We start from the raw sequence: 21,282 nt of genomic DNA, 5'->3' as shown, positions 1-21,282 counted from the left end.
CAAGACTTCTGGGTATTGGAGGTTTTTGCTTCAAAATGAGTTAAAAATTATGCTGCCTGCTTGTTCATATAAAACAATAGAGAGATTAAAATTTTCTAAAACATCTTTGGTCAAGAAACACAGTATGCGTGGAGGCGTGAATCCTCATATATAATGGGTGATGCTCACCTGAGAATACAAAAGAATCACATAATAATGACCTGAAATGACTTGCATATTAATGAGGCCTTTCAGTCAGGTAGGCTGTAAAAAAACCCTCTGTGATCATGATTCAAATCTCATCATGGTGTAAATCAAACATACAGAAAAAACAGCATTACTGTGAAATATTATTACAATTTAAAATAATGGTATTATATTATATTATTTAAAATATAATATATTTCTGTGATGCAAAGTGTCTGAACAATTATGTTACTTCTATGGAATTTCATATAGGCTTTTAGCTTAAAAGCATGCACATTTGGAGAAATATTGATGGATTCTCATATGAAGAGTAATATTTATTCAGGATTTATTGTCATTACTGTGAGTGCTGGATACTGTGTTTTTCAATTCATACTTGCAGCCGGAGGGCGCTCTGTAACCCTTTAGTCCACAAATGCCTGAGCACTAAAGAAGAATAGGCATTAGGCAATCCAGGAACTAACCGAACTAACAGAGGACAGAGATCGCTAACTATGGATATTCAAAACACTTTTCAAGACAATAAATACATACATACGATGTATCCATGTATTGACTGAATTTGGATCTGAATATCACTGACTATGTGGGCGCATTAGCGGATAATGAGCTGAATCACGGATTTCTGACATGGCTCTCTTTTCAAACCGATTACATGAATACAGAATATTTGTTTTCAATTTGACTTACACGATTTAAAACATTTCAACGTTTTTTTAGACACAAGTCTAATTTTTTTGTGATTAGTATTAACTAAGTTACAGTTAATTTTCTGAGAACTATCAGATTGGAGTTCGTTCAGAGGAGACGAGAGATCACGCATCATGTTAGCTTTCTTTATTTTACAAAAAGCACAACATTTTGCTGTTACTCTGAGTGTACACAAATAAAAGAGGATATTCCACAGATTAAAATTGTGTATAGCTCTTAATTGTATGTGCAAAATTGACAGAGTATTTTGTGTCTCTTTCACACTGGTTAGAAAAAAAAACGCGGTGATCACGCCAGCGTGACCGCCGACCCGAGGGAGTTAACTAATGACTAACCAAAGAAATTAACATAGGTAAGGAGAATGCTACACTGAAAGGATATACCAGAACCCTAAAGGCATGAACAAAAAGAATGAAACTAAACATAACTCTGGCATTACACTCTCCTGCAAGGAGCGTCCTCACACCGTAAATGACAATGGTGGAGGGAGGGGCCTTTGGAGGAAGAAAACATGGAGCAGGCGAAGGACAGGAACAGGAGGAGCTGGCTGAGGGCAACACCATGACAGAGATCATGGAGCGAGTCCTGATGGCTCTCCTGGATGAAGCCTTGGGGCTGATCGATGGAGGCGAAGCTGGGTGAGGTGGAGATTGCAGCGAAGCCACATGGACAACAGCCGAGGGTGACATTACAGTCTCTGAAGTCCAAGGTGGTGCCGCTGGCTCGAGAGACCGAGGTGAAGACGGGGGCCTGGCAGATCAGGGTGACACTGAGGGAGTGATGACAAGGCAGAGCCGGAGGGAAAAAAGGAGCCTGGTGCAGCCGAAGGGGTGGAGGGCTGAGGTGCAGCTGGAGGCCCAAGAGTCCAGGGTGACGAGAGACCAAGATGGAATCGAAGGGACGAGGGAGCCGGGGGAGCCTTAGTAATGGCAGATGACAGCGGAGCTGAGGGAAAGCAGAACCAAGGTGGAGCTGAAGAACTGACAGGTCAAGGTGAAGTCATGGGCCTGGAGGCCCGAGGTGCAGCCAGGAGATCCGCCACACAGAGGCGAGCTGGTGGTAAAGTGATCTGAGGTAGGAGTCAGCAGCAAGGGCAGAGACATTAGGGTGGGCAGATGACTGGGAGGGACAGGATTGCCTAGCAGGTTACTTGAAGTGCTTTTACGGGCAGGAACAAGGGTAGGAGCTGGCTCCGCCGAGAAGCAGATGAGCCAGTGCTCCTCAGCTGGCTCTAGAGAGGATTGCCCCCATGGCATAGACTCCAAATTGGACCTGGTGATGGGCTCCAGCCTTGAGACGGAAGTGGCATCTGACTCTAACTCCAGGATGGATGTGCAGGCAGAGAGATGACTGCTGTGTGTGCCAGGGAGTGTGAGTTGATAATGGCGACATTCTCTCCCATAGTTAGAGAGAATACACATACCCACAAGGTGTAATCCACAAGCATCTGATGAGGATATCGTTCATCCTGCTCCAGAAGAGCTATTTCAGAATCAACCTAGTGTGCCTTGTAAATCTGTAGACAGCTCTCCACATATTCCTCCAGCGCTGGCCATTCTAGTGGTAACAGTCCTTTTCCATTTCTTTTTGGGTCAGTTCTTCTGTCACATATATCATGGTCTCAAGGAGATGCATGACGTGGAATTCACAAACAAAAGTACTTTAAAGGTGCCCTTTTTTACAAGATGTAATATAAGTCTAAGGTGTTCTTTGAATGTGTCTGTGAAGTTTCAGCTAAAAATACCCCATAGATTTTTTTTTTAATTCATTTTTTTTAACTGCCTATTTTAGGGCATCATTAGAAATGCGCCGATTCAGGCTGTTGCCCCTTTAATTGCTCACGCTCCCTACCCCTGAGCTTTCGACTCTATATACATTGCATAAACAAAGTTCACACAGCTAATTTACCCCCTCAAAATGGATCTTTACAAAGTGTTCGTCATGCATGCTGCATGCATGGATCAGATCATGTGAGTATAGTATTTATTTGGATGTTTACATTCTGATTCTGAACGAGTTTGAGGCTATGCTCCGTGGCTAAAGCTAACATTACACACTGTTGAAGAGATTTATAAAGAATGAAGTTGTGTTTATGCATTATACAGACTGCAAGTGTTTAATGATGAAAATAACGACGGCTCTTGTCTCCGTGAATACAGTAATAAACGATGGTAACTTTAACCACATTTAACAGTACATTAGCAACATGCTAACGAAACATTTAGAAAGACAATTTACAAATATCACTAGAAATATCATGTTATCATGGATCATGTCAGTTATTATTGCTCCATCTGCCATTTTTCGCTAGTGTCTTTGCTTGCTTACCTAGTCTAATGATTCAGCTGTGCACAGATCCAGACGTTAATACTGGCTGCCCTTGTGTAATGCCTTGAACATGAGCTGGTATATGCAAATATTGGGGGTGTACATATTAATGATCCCGACTGTTACGTAACATGTTACGACAGTGTTCACATGTGATTCATGAAACATTCGTATGACACCAATCCCTTCGTACGAATGATTGTACAGTGATAAATGTGGAAACAATCATCATTTAAATATCATACCCCACATTTTAGAAGCTTAGAAGCTTACAACATGGAGAAATGTAACCTGCCAAGAAGAGGAAGTAATCTCATGAAAGAGAAATGGATCTTACTCCAAAAACACCCATTAACCTTGTAATTGCAAACAATTACATTAATGTATATTAATATTAAATATACTGGTAAGTAAAACAAAACATTTACAAACATTATAAACACTACAAACTATTTTATTTCCCCTCACTCCACAAAAAAATCCTTTAAATTTAATGGTATTCAGAATCCAAATGTTTCCATATTCGTGACACAACATTTGGTTGTTAATATTGTTCATTATGTAAACAAGGCTTTATATTTCACTAGTGTTCCAATATTCATGTAAAACAGCATCTTCATATGTGGAAAAATGCGCTGGGCATGCAGATTGTAAGTGGATCTTTTAAATTTGGGCATTGTAACTTGTATGTTTGGTTGACTGCATTTTAGTTTGATGATGAATGGCTGAAATGTCAAGTTAGCAACGCAAGAACTGATATGTTGTGCAATACAATGCTTTTGAGTGCCACAAAAATTAGCGTAGCCCATACTTGTTGCAGTTTTCTTTTGTTTTGTTAATTATTTACAGCTGCTGTCCGTAACTTTTTTTGTGCTCAAAATTTACAAAAGTTATATAATGAGAATGTACAAAATGAATCCATTTTCCAAACCGTGTTTTTGTGTTACCCTGAATCATTATGGTACACTTATAATAAGTGTTTATATTCAGACTTAGCCTGACGTGGTCATACTCAATTCTAGTCAGAATATGAGTCTGATACTGCTCCATTGGGCTTTGATTATGGGGGCGTATTTCAACCGATCCAGGAAAGACATCAATTGGATAGACCTACAACCAATCAGAGCTACCGAGTAAGTGACGTATGTTGAGCGACGCATAGTTGTCAACAGAACTCTTCTTAGCGACCATCGGGGCCAAACTTTTGCCGAATCCCGTAGGAAGGACGGCAAAGACATCTTTCCCATCGACAAATGCCTTGATCGCGGTCCTCTGTTCCTCTTTTAAAATTAATGCGCTGTCGATATCTTCTATAACGGACGCGATGGCGGAATATACACATCTCAGTTCTTCAACAGCCATCATTGTTGTAAACTAATTGACCTTTTGCAAAGACTCGTCCCCCTTTGTCCGACAAGCCGTGGCGCTGTCACGCCACACAGAGTTGCAAATACATTGCGGAGCAAAGAGGAAACTGACAACACATCGACAGACGAGACAGAGCAGGTTACTTATGATATTAAACAAAGTCCCAGCTTTCAAACTGTGTAGTTATTAAAAAGATTCAAACAATAAAAACCGTTTTGTGGCTCTTTAATGTGTTGTGACCATGATCGTGACAGATTGCTGTAGCGTCTCAGCTCAAGAGGCTCGTGAACCGATCATCTCTTCCTACGAGTCCATTTATAGCATCAAATAAACATGAATGAACATGAGAATGAATGTTGTTTCAAACGCGGAAAGACGTCAATATGCACAATTTTTCAAGTTTAACTGCACCGATGTTAATCTTCTAACTCCTGACTGCTTTGTTGGACAAAATGGCGGATGCGGCGTTCTGATTGGTTAGATCGCTTGTCAATCAAACTCCCCAAGCGCTCTTTGATGATGTGGGTGGTTACGTAACCGCAGATAGCCTGTCCATCATCGATTAAAGCCCGCCCTGGCAATTTGATTGGCTCGGCCTTCTGGGAGCCGAGCATAATTACTCCACAATGGATCGAGTCCAGACCGAACTTCCCGTCCAAAAAATGTTGTGGGCGGGGTTCGGGCTGGCACCCAGGCTAATTCAGACTATTTCAGACCGGACTGGTAGGACCCGTCACAGAGTATCACAGTAACTGCATGACTCGCCATAGACATACATGGAGAAAAGTAGCTCTGGCTACAATGTTCTCCCGCAAGACATGTGCAGTTCTGTTTATTAACCGCTAGAGGGCCAAAAATTGCGGACTGCAGCTTTAAGTTAAGTTATTTCATAGGTCTATTTGTTTTATTCCTTTTATATCCTTAATTTTATTCTGTTTTTCTCCGTTCACACAAGCACTGGTGATGTGACGATATGTAAATCCACATGTTCTGTTGTTTATGCTGCTATTTGCGCATATAAAGCTAAACATTTGTTGTATTTTTAATTGACAGACACCCATCTATTCTAATTTAATTTTAATTTGACATTTTAATCTTGTCTTTTAACGGTTAATGAGCTTCGGTTGTCGGTCAGAAAATTATTGTAAATGAACAAAATGCTCTCATAATAATTCTCCACCAGATTTACTATGCTGCACGCAAGTTCACACTAACTCAAAAACTTGCGTACACGAGCTGAGACCTGACGTGAGATTTGATCGTAATTACCACTTACGTCCATAACCCAATTTCCTGTTGTATGTTAGTTTCGTAAATGAGGGCCAATGAAACTAAACATAACTCTGACAACATTCAGATCTACCTCCATCCACTCAACAACCAATGGATAGCTAAGTCCTGTCCAACAACTGTATCTTCTTCGAAAATCTTTTTCACTCAAATATACATCACAACACAGAAGACAAAATCTGTTGCTACTTCCGTTACATTGACTTAAACTTTACTTGTGTGACTTTTCCATGAGATTTTCCTGGTTTTGGAACAACATGTGAGTAAATTGTGTCATAATTTTCTATTTTTGGGTGAACCTAGAGGCTCTGAAATACATTGTCTCTCAGAGGATGGACAGGCGTAACAAGAGCACTGGTCTCTCTAATCACAGGTGTCATAATGAACAGAAATGTTTAACCTCTCCCCATTGAATCCAGTTGGAGAATTCCCTCAAAACTCCACCTCAGTTCAATCGTAGCAGCACATGTCATAGAAATCAGTGGTGTGACGTTCTGATAAAAACAGGCTGTGTGTGTGTGAACTATGCAGGGCATCACCAGCAAGCACAGAATTAGTTCTCATCAGCTCAGGGAATTCATATTGTACGTCTTTTGTCCAAAAATAGCGGGGACGAGTGCTCTGATTGGCCAGATATAGCGAGAAAATGGCCTAGCTTCACTCTGGTTACTCCAGTGAAGATGAGTAATGAAGGGCCTGACATTATGCAGTCACAATGAGAGCAGAGAGTGGAGGCAGAGCTAATGTTAGCACACATCACTGTGGGTTGTAAAGATGTACGTACTGTACTGTATGTACAGTAAGTTGCATATGCAATGACTCAATCATCATATCCCAGGTCACCCATGTCACCTTCAAAGCTTTTTAAGTCATGAAAAATGCATTAATATGAATTTATAATATCTTAATATTTTGTTTTTCTCTTTTGCTTTAATAACAGCAGCACTGAAGCTGCATGAACTCCACAAGTTTGTGTTAATATGTTTATAAGCAACTGAAAAAAGGACAAATGTCAGGGCATGTCAACTTCTCCAGAGCCCCAAAGCCCCCTCAGACCCCAGAGGGTTAAACCTGATGATCTAACATAGATTCTCTAACATGATTTGACCATGATCAGAAGAGCATTATTGGAAGCAAGAACATCTGACCATCTGTACAAAGAGTCACATGATCATTATTAAATTATTAAAACGGCAGATGTCCAATGTGGTCTCAGACTTTTAGTGTTTATTTATATACAATTATATAATAATTTATATTTTCTGTGTTCATTTTAATTTTAGTTGAAGTTTTAGTAATTTTGTTATGTGCTTTTGTTCTATATTTGTATGTTTTTGTTTATTTTTACTTCAGTTTTAGTATTTAGTACTTCAATTATAAATTGCTGTTGACAGTATTTTCTGAGTGATAAACTGTCTGTAAAACCTTGAATATGTATTAAAAAAGAAAAATTCAGATTCTAACAAATATCCAGATTTCTGTTCTGTTCTGGAAATGTATGCAAAATAGTGCATATTTAAAGGTGCTAAAGAGGATCATTTCGTCGACTGAGAAACCAAAGACTGTTACTGAGTTTTTGAAATGAGCACATGCGTAAGAACAACCCCCCTCCTTCACAGCTCATTTGAAGGGAACGCCTCCCTAAACTCGTGCATGAGTATTGGAACACGAGTGTTTACCACCGGCATTCGCTCACTGTGTCGTGTTAGTGGATTATGTCGGACTCACCGCAGGTAACTTATAATCTGCAGTTGTTATTGCTGTCTCCTGACAAAAACATTGCATGCGACGCCTGTGGAGTGTGGAACGTTACTGGAGCGCGCAGCCGCGCACGTTTCTCAGAAGGAACGTCATGGCCGTGATTGACAAGCCAGAGGGCCAATCGTTTACGCAATGATCGCGTAAACGATTGGCTGATGTTTTTAAGGCCCTACCTCGTGCACAGATGATGTATATTAATATTATTCTTTTCAGTGCACCTAATAAATAGTCTTTTTATTAGTTAGTTAAGACAGTTTCAAGTAATATTGCAAAAATGTATAAAACAAAACATCCTCTTTAGCACCTTTAATTGGATAATGCCTCATTAGTATATTTAAACATTTCAGGAAACAATTATCTTAATATACTTTGATTAATCAACTGGAGAAAGGGATATCTTTTAGTTTTAGGGTTCAAGATGTTAAAGTGCGTGTATCACTTACCAGGTGCAGCAGTATGTGGTGTCCTCTGGGGTTGATGGCGAGAGCTTCATCATACAGGCTCTTGGCCTCCGTGTCGTTGCCCCTAAGCTCAGCCACACGGCCCTTGAGCAGAAGCACTGAGTGTGAGGTGGGGAAGAGAGTTCCTGCCTCCTGAACACAGAACTGAGCTTCCTTCATCCGCCTGTCAGCGATGAACAACTCCCCTGGTCGGCACGGCATCACAAGACATACAAAAGATCAATGAGAACAATAATAAACCATTCTGATAGCATAATTGTTTTTGTGACGTTCCACTAAAAATTACAATTACATCTCTTTTTTTTCAGTCACTGCTTTGTCATATTATGAGATTCTCTTATTGTGAGATTATCTCTCATCAAGCACATGATGATTCATCTTTATGAAATGTCTCTGACTTCACGTCCGTGACACAGCCATCTGGAACATCAACATCCTCAAAGACGTATCTGCTGCCACGGCATTACAACTCTTTCAGAGTAAAGGAGTGAATACTAACATGGTTCATCATTTCACACAAGTTGTGTTCAACCAGGAGAATCGCACAAATGTAGCATTTTGTTCTGTCCAGATGATTTAAAATGCAGCTTTGGCAACATATTTGCAATCGCAAATGCACGCTGACTTTCCCCCCTCTACCCAAAATCTTACACTCATGCTCATAGAGTGATATTCATGCTTATGTCTAAATAAGGCCATGTGCAGAGCGCTGTATAAGCATCTGCAGCTCTACTCTGGTATTTAGGACCACAGCAAATAAACTGTTCATATCAACTGCCGCCTGTTGTGTATTTGTGTTTGTTTACACAGAATCACTGGTAGGAGAATTTTGCAGCTATTACACAAAGAAAGAGGGTAGTTTTGAAAATTGCGTACATTCATTATAGTGCTTCCAAGACAGCAGTGTATTATTTAAATTTTTTTTTTTACACAACTATTTTTAATTAATTTACACTGAACTGCTTAACAAACAGACTTATTCATTTATGTTTTGTAGATAATTACAGCCTTAGGCCGTGTGTCCACCAAATCATTTTTAGCCAGCTGAAAACGCTAGGCGTTCTGCTGAAAATGTGCTAGCTGTGAGTGCTTGAGAATGCTTTGGCAGCACAGCATTTTTTTCTTTTTCTTTTTCAGTTGAGACACTTTGTTTGCAATGATATGGAGTATCCGCAGAAGGGTTACTAGTATCTAATTTCACAGATAGTTTGTTTCGGTACTGTTCCATTATTATGCTTGTTGTCATCTGTTGGACAAGCAGAATATGGCGGTTGGTCTGCATTGTATTTGTCCCGCCCCTCCACTGTGATTGGATGGCTAGGTAAAAAGTGACAATGATGAGCACTGCGTTTTACCCAAAGTTGAACATTGTTCAGATCTCTGCAATCAGTAAAAAAGGCTGAGGGCTCAGAGCTTCAGTGTGAAGTAGACGCCTCAACCCTAACCTGGTGTTTTAAAAACACGGTGCTCCCATTGAAAACAACTGGAAAAATATGCTAGCCGTGGAAAAAAATCAAAGGCAGTCACAGTCATTTCAATAGGAATTCACATGATTGGGAAGTCTGAGTGATGGCAAAAGATTTCGCTATGTGGATTCAAGCAAGTTTTTTTAATTGAAATAATGCTAAAATAAAATAAAATATAAATGTTATAAGAAAAACCTAAACTTAAAAAAACTTGCCTTGACAACTAAACTGAAATAAAATATTTCAGTTTAATTTGAAGTACTAAAATGGCTAAGACTAATAAATTAAAGCTAAATAGAAATATTTAAAAAAAACAGAAATACAAAAAACACAACAACATTACTAAAACTTAAAATAAAAACTGAAAATTTAAAAACAAAAGCTAATTCAAAATATTATTAAATACTTTAATACGAAAATAACACTGGTTTGAAAGTGACTTTTGCGTGAGCTGTGTTTCATACATTGCTACACTATTGATAATAGACAATGGTCCTTTTTCCACGAAAGTGACTGCACCTTTAGTTGTTTTGATTTTGGTTTTGAAATTTAATATGAAGGTTTACAAATCTCCCACTGATTTAGTTGAAATGTTCAACTTTCAAAATGTAACAGAGATGGCGTTATTGTAATATTTGCATAGTGAACTGTTACTGGTATTCTTTCTGGTAATTATTTGCATAGTGAGTGATAGGCCTTTCTCGCATCTATAGCCATCAATAGCTGCCTTTGCACTGCAAACACAGTTTTGTGCTGTGTTGATTCTTCACAGACAAAACATGCTGAGTGTCATAACAACAATTAAAAATAAAAAAAATTAAATGTTATAAATACATTCATTTGAAATATTTATTATAATATGTTATTCTGATACAGAGCACATAACAACACTGAAAAATTACAAAGGACAGCATATTTGCTACTTGGAGGACTGCGTACAGTACTATTTTGAACTATCAGTATGACATCATGCCCATTATTTAAGTCAATGGGCTGCTCTTGTGCTCTCATATTCACTGATTTGTACAGAACCAGGATATGTCCCATTTTAGACAGGAAATGAACCCATGCCAGAGGAATGCTGGGAATGGGAACAAGAGGGCACAAACACCCAGTATAAGATCCCTGGGAAACGCATTTCATGCAGAGCAGCATATAAATAACGCAAAAATAACATCCAAATTATGTCATAATACGTCAAGAACTTCCCAACTGTATTAAAGTCAACATGAGTACAAAAAAAAATCCCCAAAAAACAATTACAAAGTTAATATTTAATTAAAATTTAATAAAAAGTTTTGCACATGAAAGACCTTTACTTTTCAGCTGACGTCATCTAGGAAAATAACATTAGCTAATAGCCAAACAGCTATTTATGTCCTAATATACTACAAACGTGAAAGTGGTAATTTAAAGGGATAGTTCACTAATTTTGACCCCATTGACTTTTTCCATACTATGGAAGTCAACACATCAATAGTTTGGTTAATATGGCAAGCCGTTTTGACTTTTATTCATTCTCAGGATATGAATTCTTGATATCAACAATTCAATTTTCACTAGTTAAAATGCTAATTTTTGATATCAAGAATTATATTTCCACTAGTAAAAACTAGAATTCTTGATATCTGTAATTGTATTTTCACTAGTGAAATGTCACCATAGGCTGCCATTCAAATTTAATTGTTGATATCAAGAACTGATTTCTTACTAGTTGAAATTCCAATTTCACATATCAGAAATACAATTCTTACTAGTAAAACTAATAATTTTTGATATCAATAATTCAGTTGTTACTAGTGGAAATGTCAGTTCCCTTTCGTGGGAACATCGACGCTACGTCCAATGACGTGATGGGAACCCTCTGCATTTTGGGTTCGTGAAGCACCTCTGTATCCAACCAATGAGGAAACGTGACGTCAGAGGCGGGTGACGTCACGGACCAGGAAACTATAAAGCATACCCAGAACAAAGAACGCTAGCTTCTGTTGTCTTCAGCAAGTGCTATCTGTATCTTGTCTGTCTTATTTATTGTTGTTTGTCCCTGCATTGCACACAGTGATCTCTTCATCTGAAGACAACAGTTTCAAAAGCAAGATAAGACACACATATATATAAAATGGCGGAAAAAAAAGTGTGTGTCTCCCTGCCCACGTTTCATTGCGACTGGGGACACACACGAGATGTGTGTGAGATGACTGGGAGTTAAACATGCATAGGCAGCTTTCGAGGGAGCTGTCTGTGTACACTGTGAACAGCTCACTCTCAGAGTGCTGCGATCATGCCGGGCGCTCTTCGAGGAGGGCGCCGAGGCGAGTGTTCCCTGCTGGTCTGGTCCCTCTGCTGCTGAGGCACAGTGAAGGCTGCACTCGTGTGGCTCACAAATAGATCTAGCAGAGGGGGGAGAGACGAGCTCTGCCTTATCGCTCTCCTTACCTGCTAGAACCAGTGTCTCTCCTTTGGTGGTGGAAGCACACGCTGCGGTTTCTTCCCCCCGGAGGGAGACACCGGCACTCAACATATCTTCCTCCGAGGAGGTTGATGTGGAGGGTGTCGATGAGGGAGATGAGGAACCACCATCCTCATCTCCAGCATATGAGGAGCTGCTGGAGGTAGTGACCAGGGCAGTCGAAAAGCTAAATATAGACTGGCCCGCGGAGAAAAGTGAAAATAAACCTAAAGAGACCAGTTCAATATCGTGTTTTCAGTCCCCAAACGTCATTGTACAGTAACATCAGGGGGCTGAAACACCACGGCTATGGGGCGATGCCTCGGGTAGAAGAGACGCTTGCGAGCTATCTCTCGCCCGAGTCTGCATCATCCCTCAAGACACCGACATTGCCCACTAAGCCATTAAAAACTACATCTAGCTTGGTGGGCAAGGCTTATTCGGCGGCAGGTCAGACGGCAGCATGCCTGCATACAATGTCTATCTTGCAGGCATATCAAGCCGACCTGCTGGGGGAAATAGATGAGAGCGGGGAAGCATCATTCAAAGCTATCCATGAGCTGAGAAAAGCAACAGATCTAGCTCTCCGGGCCACCAAGGAGATGGCCAAGTCAATTGGCCGCTCTATGGCAGCCTTGGTGGCCACGGAGAGGCATCTATCGCTTAATTTATCCAACATTAAAGAAAAGGATAAGAATGTGCTCATAGACGCTTCTCCCCCGTCGCTCTCATCCCCCTGAGGCTGCTGGGCGGAGCAGCCTCGGCCGACAGCAATCTCCTCCGTGCATAGAGCGAAACAGAAGGCCTGTGTCGCCACTCGTGCTCCCCCGCAGAAAGCTTGGGGACCGGGGCGAGCGGCACAGGCTTCAAAGAAAAAGTCCTGACGCCAGTCGTCCGGGGCTTTTGAGGGAAGCCCCCTCTGGAGAGGTTAGGTTATTAAAATATCAGATACCCGTTCCTCTCCGGTGCCCTCAGGGGGCCGTTCTGCCAACCCTGCCACCCAGTGTGCGTCAGGGCGCAGCGGTTTCCACCGATCCTCCGAGGAGTGCTACGTCGAGCCAAGTGCTCAAAAAACACCAGAGACTAGTGTTGTCAAAAATATCGATATTTCGATAAATATCGATACTGAAATATCTGAACGGTACCAATACTCGCACTCGTCTCATTCGCTCTGGTTAGCAAAAGTGAAGTGAATGGAAAGATGGCGAGTGCAACGCCCGCGCGACCGGCTTTGGTTGATAAGGAACACAGCAGGAGTGCAGTTTGCTAAGAAGTATCTGTGTATCTCTGCTTCAAGTGTTCCTAGCTCAAAATCTGAAAGTTGGAAAACAACTACAGTAATGGGTGTCAATCTCACTCACCTCTGTAGAGAAAATCTGCATAAAACTGCAGCAACAGATTCCATTTAATTATTTTGTTTACTAATTTGATAATTGATGCATAAGATTGCACTGATTTTGTTTTTGCTTGAAGTTTAAGTATCTTTTGTTGACATTGTGATTTGATTTTACTTGGAAATACAAAAGATTGCACTTTCTTTTTTACTCGCACTTTATTGGTTTTTGAATGTAATGCAATCTGAGAGGCTTTAAAACAAGTGCACTACCTCAGGACAGTTTTGTTAATGTAAAATATATGTTCTAGACTTGTTATATTTAGCTTTAAATAAAAAAATAACCCCTTAATATTGTGGCAAGTTTTTTTCTCCGTGGTATCGAAAATGGTATCGAATATCGATATTTTTCAAGGTATCGTATCGAAGTTAGAAATTCTAGTATCGTGACAACACTACCAGAGACCAGTCTTGAGAGACTGGTTCCCTTAGTAAAATATGTGGAAGAATGGAAATGTCTCCTGAACATTTAGAAATGGGTGCTGCTCATGGTAGAACAGGGTTACAGAATTCAGTTCGGTTCTCGACCGCCCAAGTTCAAAGGGGTTCTTCCCACAGTGGTAGCCCCAGAGCAGCCTCTGGTGATGGAACAAGAAGTTATGACGCTTTTGCAAAAAGGAGCTATAGAAAGGGTTCCTCCTCCCAGCAAAATGTTGGGCTTTTACAGCCGTTACTTCATTGTTCCAAAGAAGGATGGAGGATTGCGTCCGATCATAGATTTACGTGTGTTAAATCGATCTGTAAAGAAGTTGAAGTTCAAAATGCTTACACTCAAACAGATTATTCCACAGATCCGGTCCGAGGACTGGTTTGTGGCAATAGATCTGAAAGACGCATATTTCCATGTATCCATCCATCCTTCTCACAGGAAGTTCCTCAGGTTTGCTTTCGGGGGCGAAGCTTACCAATACAGGGTTCTTCCTTTTGGCCTATCCCTCTCACCCCGCACGTTCACGAAGTGCGTGGATGCAGCGCTGGCTCCACTGAGACTCCAGGGCATCCGCGTGCTGAACTATATCAACGATTGGTTGATATTAGCTCAGACAGAGCAATTGGCAGTTCAACATTGAGATGTTGTTCTGTCGCACATGAAAAAGTTTGGGCTGAGGCTCAATGCCAAAAAGAGTGTGCTGGTCCCGAATCAGATTGCAAACTATCTAGAAGTAATCTGGGATTCCACCACGATGCAGGCGCGGTTGTCTCCTGCTCGTGTGAATTCCATTCTCGGGGCCGTGAATGGGGTGAAGTTAGGCCAGTCACTCACTGTAAAACAGCTTCAGAGTCTTTGGGTCTGATGGCAGCTGCGTCCAATGTTATTACTTTTGGCCTCCTGCACATGAGACCCTTACAGTGGTGGCTCAGGACCAAGGGGTTTTCTCTGAGGGGAAATCCTTTTCGCATGATCAAAGTCATGCGGCGATGCCTTCGTGCTCTGGTCATGTGGAAAAAGCCTTGGTTCCTGTCCCAGGGACCCGTGCTGGGGACTTCTCGTCGTCGCGTAATGCTTACGACAGATGCTTCCCTCACGGGCTGGGGTGCGATCATGAGTGGTCGCTCGGCTCAGGGTCTATGGGAGGACGTTTATTGCATTGAAGCACTTCCTCCCAGACCTGAGTGTGTTGGTCCGTACAGACAACACTACGGTAGTCTCCTATATAAACCACCAGGGGGGTCTGCGGTCTTGCCTACTGTGCAATCTGGCCAGTCTCATCCTCCTGTGGGCCCAGGGAGAGCTCCTTTCTGTAAAAGCAGCGTACATTCCAGGGCGTCTAAATGTGGGAGCGGACACTCTGTCGAGGCAGAGCGCGAGACCGGGTAAATGGAAACTCCACACCGAGGTGGCAAAACTTACGGTGGAAAACTTACGGTTGAGCTCAAGTCAACTTATTTACCCCAGAGGAGTCAACTCAGTGCCCTCTGTGGTACTCTCTGGAGCACCCAGCACCTCTAGGGCTGGATGCTATGCTACAGACATGGCCGAGGCTGCGTCTGTATGCATTTCCCCCAGTTTCATTGCTCCCGGGAGTTCTGGAGAAGGATCGCCAGGAGAGGGTCGACCTAATATTGGTGGCCCCTTACTGGCCGACCAGAATATGGTTTGGGGACCTGATATTACTTCTTCAGGGTTCTCCTATGGAGCTTCCTCTCAGGCAGGATCTCCTGTCACAAGCAGGCGGGATGATTCTCCATCCCCGCCCAGAAATGTGGAAACTGTGGGCCTGGCCTCTGAGGGGGCAAGGCTCATAGAATCCGGTCTCCCAACCAAGGTTGTGGAGACCATCCTTTAATCCAGAGCTCCCTCCACGAGGAAGCTGTATATGTATAAGTGGAAACTGTTCGCTACATGGTGTGGCCAACGTAATATGAACCCTGTCCAGTCTCCTATTAGCTTCGTGCTACAATTCCTTCAGGAAAGGTTTTCAGAAGGTTTAACCCCTTCAACATTGAAGGTATACATTGCAGCCACTTCGGCTTATTAGAATCCTGTAGGGGGTTCCTCAGTGGGTCGAGACCCCCTGGTTATACGCTTCCTCCGTGGAGCACTGAGGTTGAGACCTGCAGTGCGCACAAAAACTCCGACCTGGGACCTAGCTATTGTGCTGCAAAGGTTAGCTGAGGCTCCCTTTGAGCCAATAGAGGAAGTGTCAGATAAATTTCTGACACTAAAAACAGTATTTCTGTTAGCGATTTCATCCTTAAAAAGGATTGGTGATTTACAAGCGCTGTCAGTCGCTCCGTCATGTTTAGAATTTGCGCCTGTTATGATTAAGGCTTTTCTACATACTAGACCGGGCTATGTGCCAAAGGTCCTCAACAGGGTCCCGGGTCCCATTACACTGGAGGCTTTCTGCCCACCTCCATTTATAAATCTCACTCGCTTACAAAGCAGTGGGACAACCATGTCCCTTAGCTATTCGTGCTCATTCCACGAGAGGTATGGCCGCTTCGAAAGCTCTAATGTCAGGAGTGTCATTAGATGATATATGTGGTGCGGCTGGATGGTCATCCCAGCACACTTTCATTATATTTTACAATCTCGATGTAAACTCTACCCGAGGTTCTCTGGTATTACAAGATAGCAGCCAGGTACTTGAAGATACGGCGTAGTTGGGACAGCGTTCCCATCACGTCATTGGACGTAGCATCGATGTTCCCACGAAAGGGAACATCTCGGGTTACAGGTGTAACCCCTGTTCCCTGAGTAAGGGAACGAGACGCTACGTCGCATACCCGCATACCTCCAACATACCTGGAGCGAACCCTGTCCAGAAGCTAGCGTTCTTTGTTCTGGGTATGCTTTATAGTTTCCTGGTCCGTGACGTCACCCGCCTCTGACGTCACGTTTCCTCATTGGTTGGATACAGAGGTGCTTCACGAACACAAAATGCAGAGGGTTCCCATCACGTCATTGGACGTAGCATCTCGTTCCCTTACTCAGGGAACAGGGGTTACACCCGTAACCCGAGACGTTCTTGATATCAAAAATTTAATTGGTACTAGTAAAAATGTTAATTTTTGATATCAATTAACGAGTTCGTTTGCCCATATAAAGTTTAGGGTATTAGGTTAGCTAATTTGGCTTGCTGTCCACTGAGGAGGGGCTCGATGAAGCATCTTCAACTCGAGCTCTGATACACCCCCCAGTGAATAAATAGGATGTGATTACATAGGGCAAGGTACCTGAAATGAAGGTGGAGTTTGGGGGGTGGAGGGATGCTGAAACAGCTGAGACTGAAGAGAGGTAAGCAGCTGCTTATATACTCTGGCTGTTGATTGGAAGATTAGATGGAATCGCTCCTCCCTAAATTACGTTCAGGAACTTCACTAATTTGATTTTCACTAGTGACAATGTTAGTTTCTGATATCATGAATGTGATTGTTACTAGTAAGAAAGCCATTTTAGATATCTGAAATTGTATCAGTATTGATATCAGAAATACATTTTCACATATCAAAAATGAACATTTTTCCTAGTAGCAATGTAATTATTGATATCAAAAATTACGATTTTTACTAGTAAGAATTGTATTTCTGATATGTGAAATTGGAATTTCAACTAGTAAGAAATCAGTTCTCGATATCAACAATTGAATTTGAATGGCAGACTATGGTGACATTTCACTAGTGAAAATACAACTACAGATATCAAGAATTCTAGTTTTTTACTAGTGGAAATTCAAATGTTCATATCAAGAATTAACATTGTTACTAGTGGAAATGTAATTCCTGATATCAAGAACTGAACTGTTGATATCAAGAATTCATATCCTGAGATGTGAATAAAAGTCAAAACGGCTTGCCATAGGTTAACCATATTCTGCAGTATATCTTCTTTTGTGTTCAGCAGAAGATAGAAATCCATACAAGTTTGGAACAACGTGAGGGTGAAAAATGACAGAATTTACATTTTTGGGTGAACTATCCCTTTAATTCTGGTTAACGTTAATCTAATAAAACATACAGATATAAGAAATAATGATATATTCAACAAAGAAGTGTAATTTCTACACTTACAACATACCTGCTTGCAGCCAGATGCGTTCCAGGGTGGTCCAAATGTAGGCAGGGCCATGCCTGTGGGTGGAGCTGAGGGCAGACACCTCCGACATGGCCTGTTCCAGACGGGACACAGCTAGAGATGGAGCGCTCTGAGACCCTGACACAACATGACACACATCTCAGTTACATAAACACACATGCAATCACAAACGCTCATGATACACACCGGTCTCTGTCTCCTGGAAGTCTGGGAGGGTAAGATGGAGGCCGCTGGCTTTCCTGCTCAGTGGGCCTGGATCAGGGGGTATGCTACTAGTGTCATCCTCCTCACTGGAACAGACAGCAGAACACACGAATCACAACATCTCTGTCACATAGAAATACTGGGCTATAAATACACAAACTAAATGACTAAACTAAAACTCAACAAGACACAGGTGAACTCAATCAGTAGCTACAGGACATATAGGCTGTGTGTCTACAAAAGCATTTTCTTCCAGAGGCTAGCATATTTTTCCAATTGTTTTCAATGAGAGTGCCGTGTTTTTTTGTGACGAGGCTCTGAGCATCTATTTCACGCTGAACACTTGCCGTTTTTTTGTGTTGAAGAATGTTCAACTTTTGGTAAAAAGCAGGGCTCATCGCTGTCACTTTTTACCCAGCTGTCCAATCACAGTAGAGAAGGGGCGGGACAATTACCACAGTGACCAACCGCCACATCCTGCTGGGACACCAGCAAAAGATGACAACAACAAGCACAACAACGGAACAAAATCATTGAAAACAAGAGCCAGAGCAAATAGTTTACATTGTATCAATATTTTACATTCAGAAACAAACTGTCTGGGAAATCAGATATTAGAAAAAATTCTGCGGATATTCTGTATCACATATAGCAGATATTGCGAAGCACTCTCAAGCACCCACAGCAAGGCGTTTTCAGAAGAGTGCTGGCATTTTCAGCTGGCTAAAAACACTTTGGTAGACACATGGCCATAGGGTGCTTGTCAAACAGAAGGCTGCATCCTAGTGAGGCAGTGTCCTTCTTAGTCTAGTCCTTCGGAGGCTTGTAGGCTTAAGTCCTCATTAGCGTTAAAGGCTAGAACACACGTGTTCCCGCCCCCAAAGTCACAGCACGAAAATACTATTAAAACTTAATTTTGGAAAAATACATTGTATTAAAAATCTTTATATTAACTGGCTTTCTATTAATGTAATACAGTGAATGACAACCATCTGTAGTCTCCCAGTGGCTTACATTATTGGCAGTTTAGTGTAAAGTGATTAATTTACAGCAAAAGATAACATGTATGCCTTCATCTCCGAAAACACAATTTTTTTGTCTTACGTTTCATAATAGACTCAGGCAAGCTCAATGCTGACTCATTTTCTGTCAGTTCTTTTTGTGAATTGGAATGTGTGCAATGGATTGTGGGTCATTGAAGGATGCGAAGGATACACTTGATGCATCCTTCAAAATTAGCTGAATGTAGGATGTGAAATGAAGGCTGCCTTCAAAGGATCCTTCAAACTGTGATGGCCTTCGGCAGAGCTTGGTGATATGGCAGCTGAGATATGCAGCCTTACTAGGACACAGCCTTCCGTTTGAGAAGCACCCATAGAGAAACCAAGGAGACAGGAATAAGCACAATCAACAAGAACGGAGGAACAATGGAACAAAATGAATCAGAGTTTTTTTGGAACAGAGACATGACACATACGCAGCACATTACCTGAGTCGGGTATAATCATAACGACTTTGCCACAACTGCAGCATTTCTGCACAGGTCTGTAAAGCTGCAGCAGGTCCGAACAAAACCTCCTCCAGCTTCACTTTGGTAAAGAGAAGACTAAAACACACAAAGATAAGAACAATAAATAAACTACAGTGCAACACACCAAAAAAGAGACAGAATCAGAACGTACTGGCTCTTACGAAAGAAGGAAGTGCTTCTGCTTAGTACTTGTGCTATAAAATTGTCAAAATGTTATAAAAATGTACACTTCAAAAGATTGGTTTAAGTTTTTTTTAAAGAAATTAATACTTCTATTCAGCAAGGATGGATTAAATAGATCAAAAGTGACAGTAGAGATATTTATAATGTTACAAAAGATGTTTCCTTTGAAAAGAGATGTTCTTTAAAACTTTCTATTCATCAAAGAATCCTAAAAAAAAGTATCATAGTTTACACAAAAATATTAAGCAGCACAAGTGTATTCAACATTGGTAATAACAAGAATTGATTCTTGAGCAGCAAATCAGCATGATTTGAATGATATATATAATATTAGAATGGTTTCTGAAGGATCATGTGACACTGAAAACTGGAGTAATGATGCTGAAAATTCATTTTGCATCACAGGAATAAGTTACATACATCATAAATGAATTAAAATAGAAAACAGTTATTTTACGTTATATTTCACAATGTTTTTGCTGGATTTTTGACCACATAAATACAGCCTTGATGAGCATAAAAGGCTTCTTTCAAAAACATCAAAAAATCTTACAAACCCCAATCTTATGAACAATACTGTGTATAACGTAAATAGATTAAACATAGGACCGGGCCATATATCAAATATTCACAAGATTTTGCTGGAGACAAAATAAATATATACTCTAGATCTAAAAAATATAATCACTATAATCTAGGAATTGACTGGTTCATGAAAAGTGGGCTAGAATGGAGAAAGAGATTTAGAGTTTTAGAGGTGGAATGAGTTATTGATTTTATTACAGATATAGTTACATAGTATATAGTGGATATAGAAAGTCTACACACCGTTAAAACAGCTGTTTTTGTGAAAATGAAAGATGAAAAAGAAAGATAAATCATCAGAACTTTTGCATGTTTAAAGTAAAAAAGACAACCTATGCAATGCTACTGAAACCAAAGTGTCACATTTCAGAGAAAAACAAAACAAAAAAACATTCAGAATAACTAACTGCATAAGTGTGCAAACACTTTTATAATTGGGTATGTGGCTGTCTTTATGTCTTTAGTCAACTGCCTTTGACATCAGTCTGAAACAAGTAAATATTAGGGCTGGGACAATACATTGATCCTCAAATCGTGATACAATGAATCTGGATCGATTTCTGATAATTTCTCTGCGCTCTAGGCTAGTTTTTAACCGTACACTCAAATGCTCACAAAGAATGCTGGACAGCGATCGTGCATTCGGCTGAGTCATATAAGTGGTTAAATATACTTGTACCTAGGCTCAGTAAACACAGCCCACTGCAAATACCGTTGTAATTCCCTTCAATCTTTACAAACTTTATGAATGATTATTAGAGGTTTAGGTGGTGTGTGTAAAGGAACTGGAAGCAAGCAGAGTACGAGTGTTTCTAAAGCACGTACT

At 41.0% G+C, this 21,282-nt stretch overlaps 1 protein-coding gene across 6 annotated transcripts in view; it reads right to left on the bottom strand.

Annotated features, from left to right (window-relative positions):
* The window catches only part of ttc7a (tetratricopeptide repeat domain 7A), a 69,145-nt gene that overhangs the window by 7,514 nt on the left and 40,349 nt on the right, over positions 1 to 21,282 (bottom strand). For 3 of the 6 annotated variants that reach the window (XM_067386997.1, XM_067386998.1, XM_067386999.1), the window contains 4 exons: positions 19,647 to 19,763; positions 18,140 to 18,243; positions 17,936 to 18,070; positions 8,088 to 8,290 (listed from right to left, as the gene is read on the bottom strand). In XM_067386997.1, coding sequence (XP_067243098.1) covers positions 8,088 to 8,290; positions 17,936 to 18,070; positions 18,140 to 18,243; positions 19,647 to 19,763 — 559 coding nt within the window. Of the gene's footprint in view, positions 1 to 8,087; positions 8,291 to 17,935; positions 18,071 to 18,132; positions 19,512 to 19,646; positions 19,764 to 21,282 lie in introns of those variants that run through there. The other 3 variants (XR_010895255.1, XM_067387001.1, XM_067387000.1) reach the window with 3 other exon arrangements.

The sequence above is a fragment of the Chanodichthys erythropterus genome, chromosome 5, assembly GCF_024489055.1.
Source record: "Chanodichthys erythropterus isolate Z2021 chromosome 5, ASM2448905v1, whole genome shotgun sequence".
In the NCBI taxonomy this organism is placed as follows: Eukaryota; Metazoa; Chordata; class Actinopteri; order Cypriniformes; family Xenocyprididae; genus Chanodichthys; species Chanodichthys erythropterus.
This window is presented reverse-complemented; position numbering and strand designations above follow the sequence as displayed.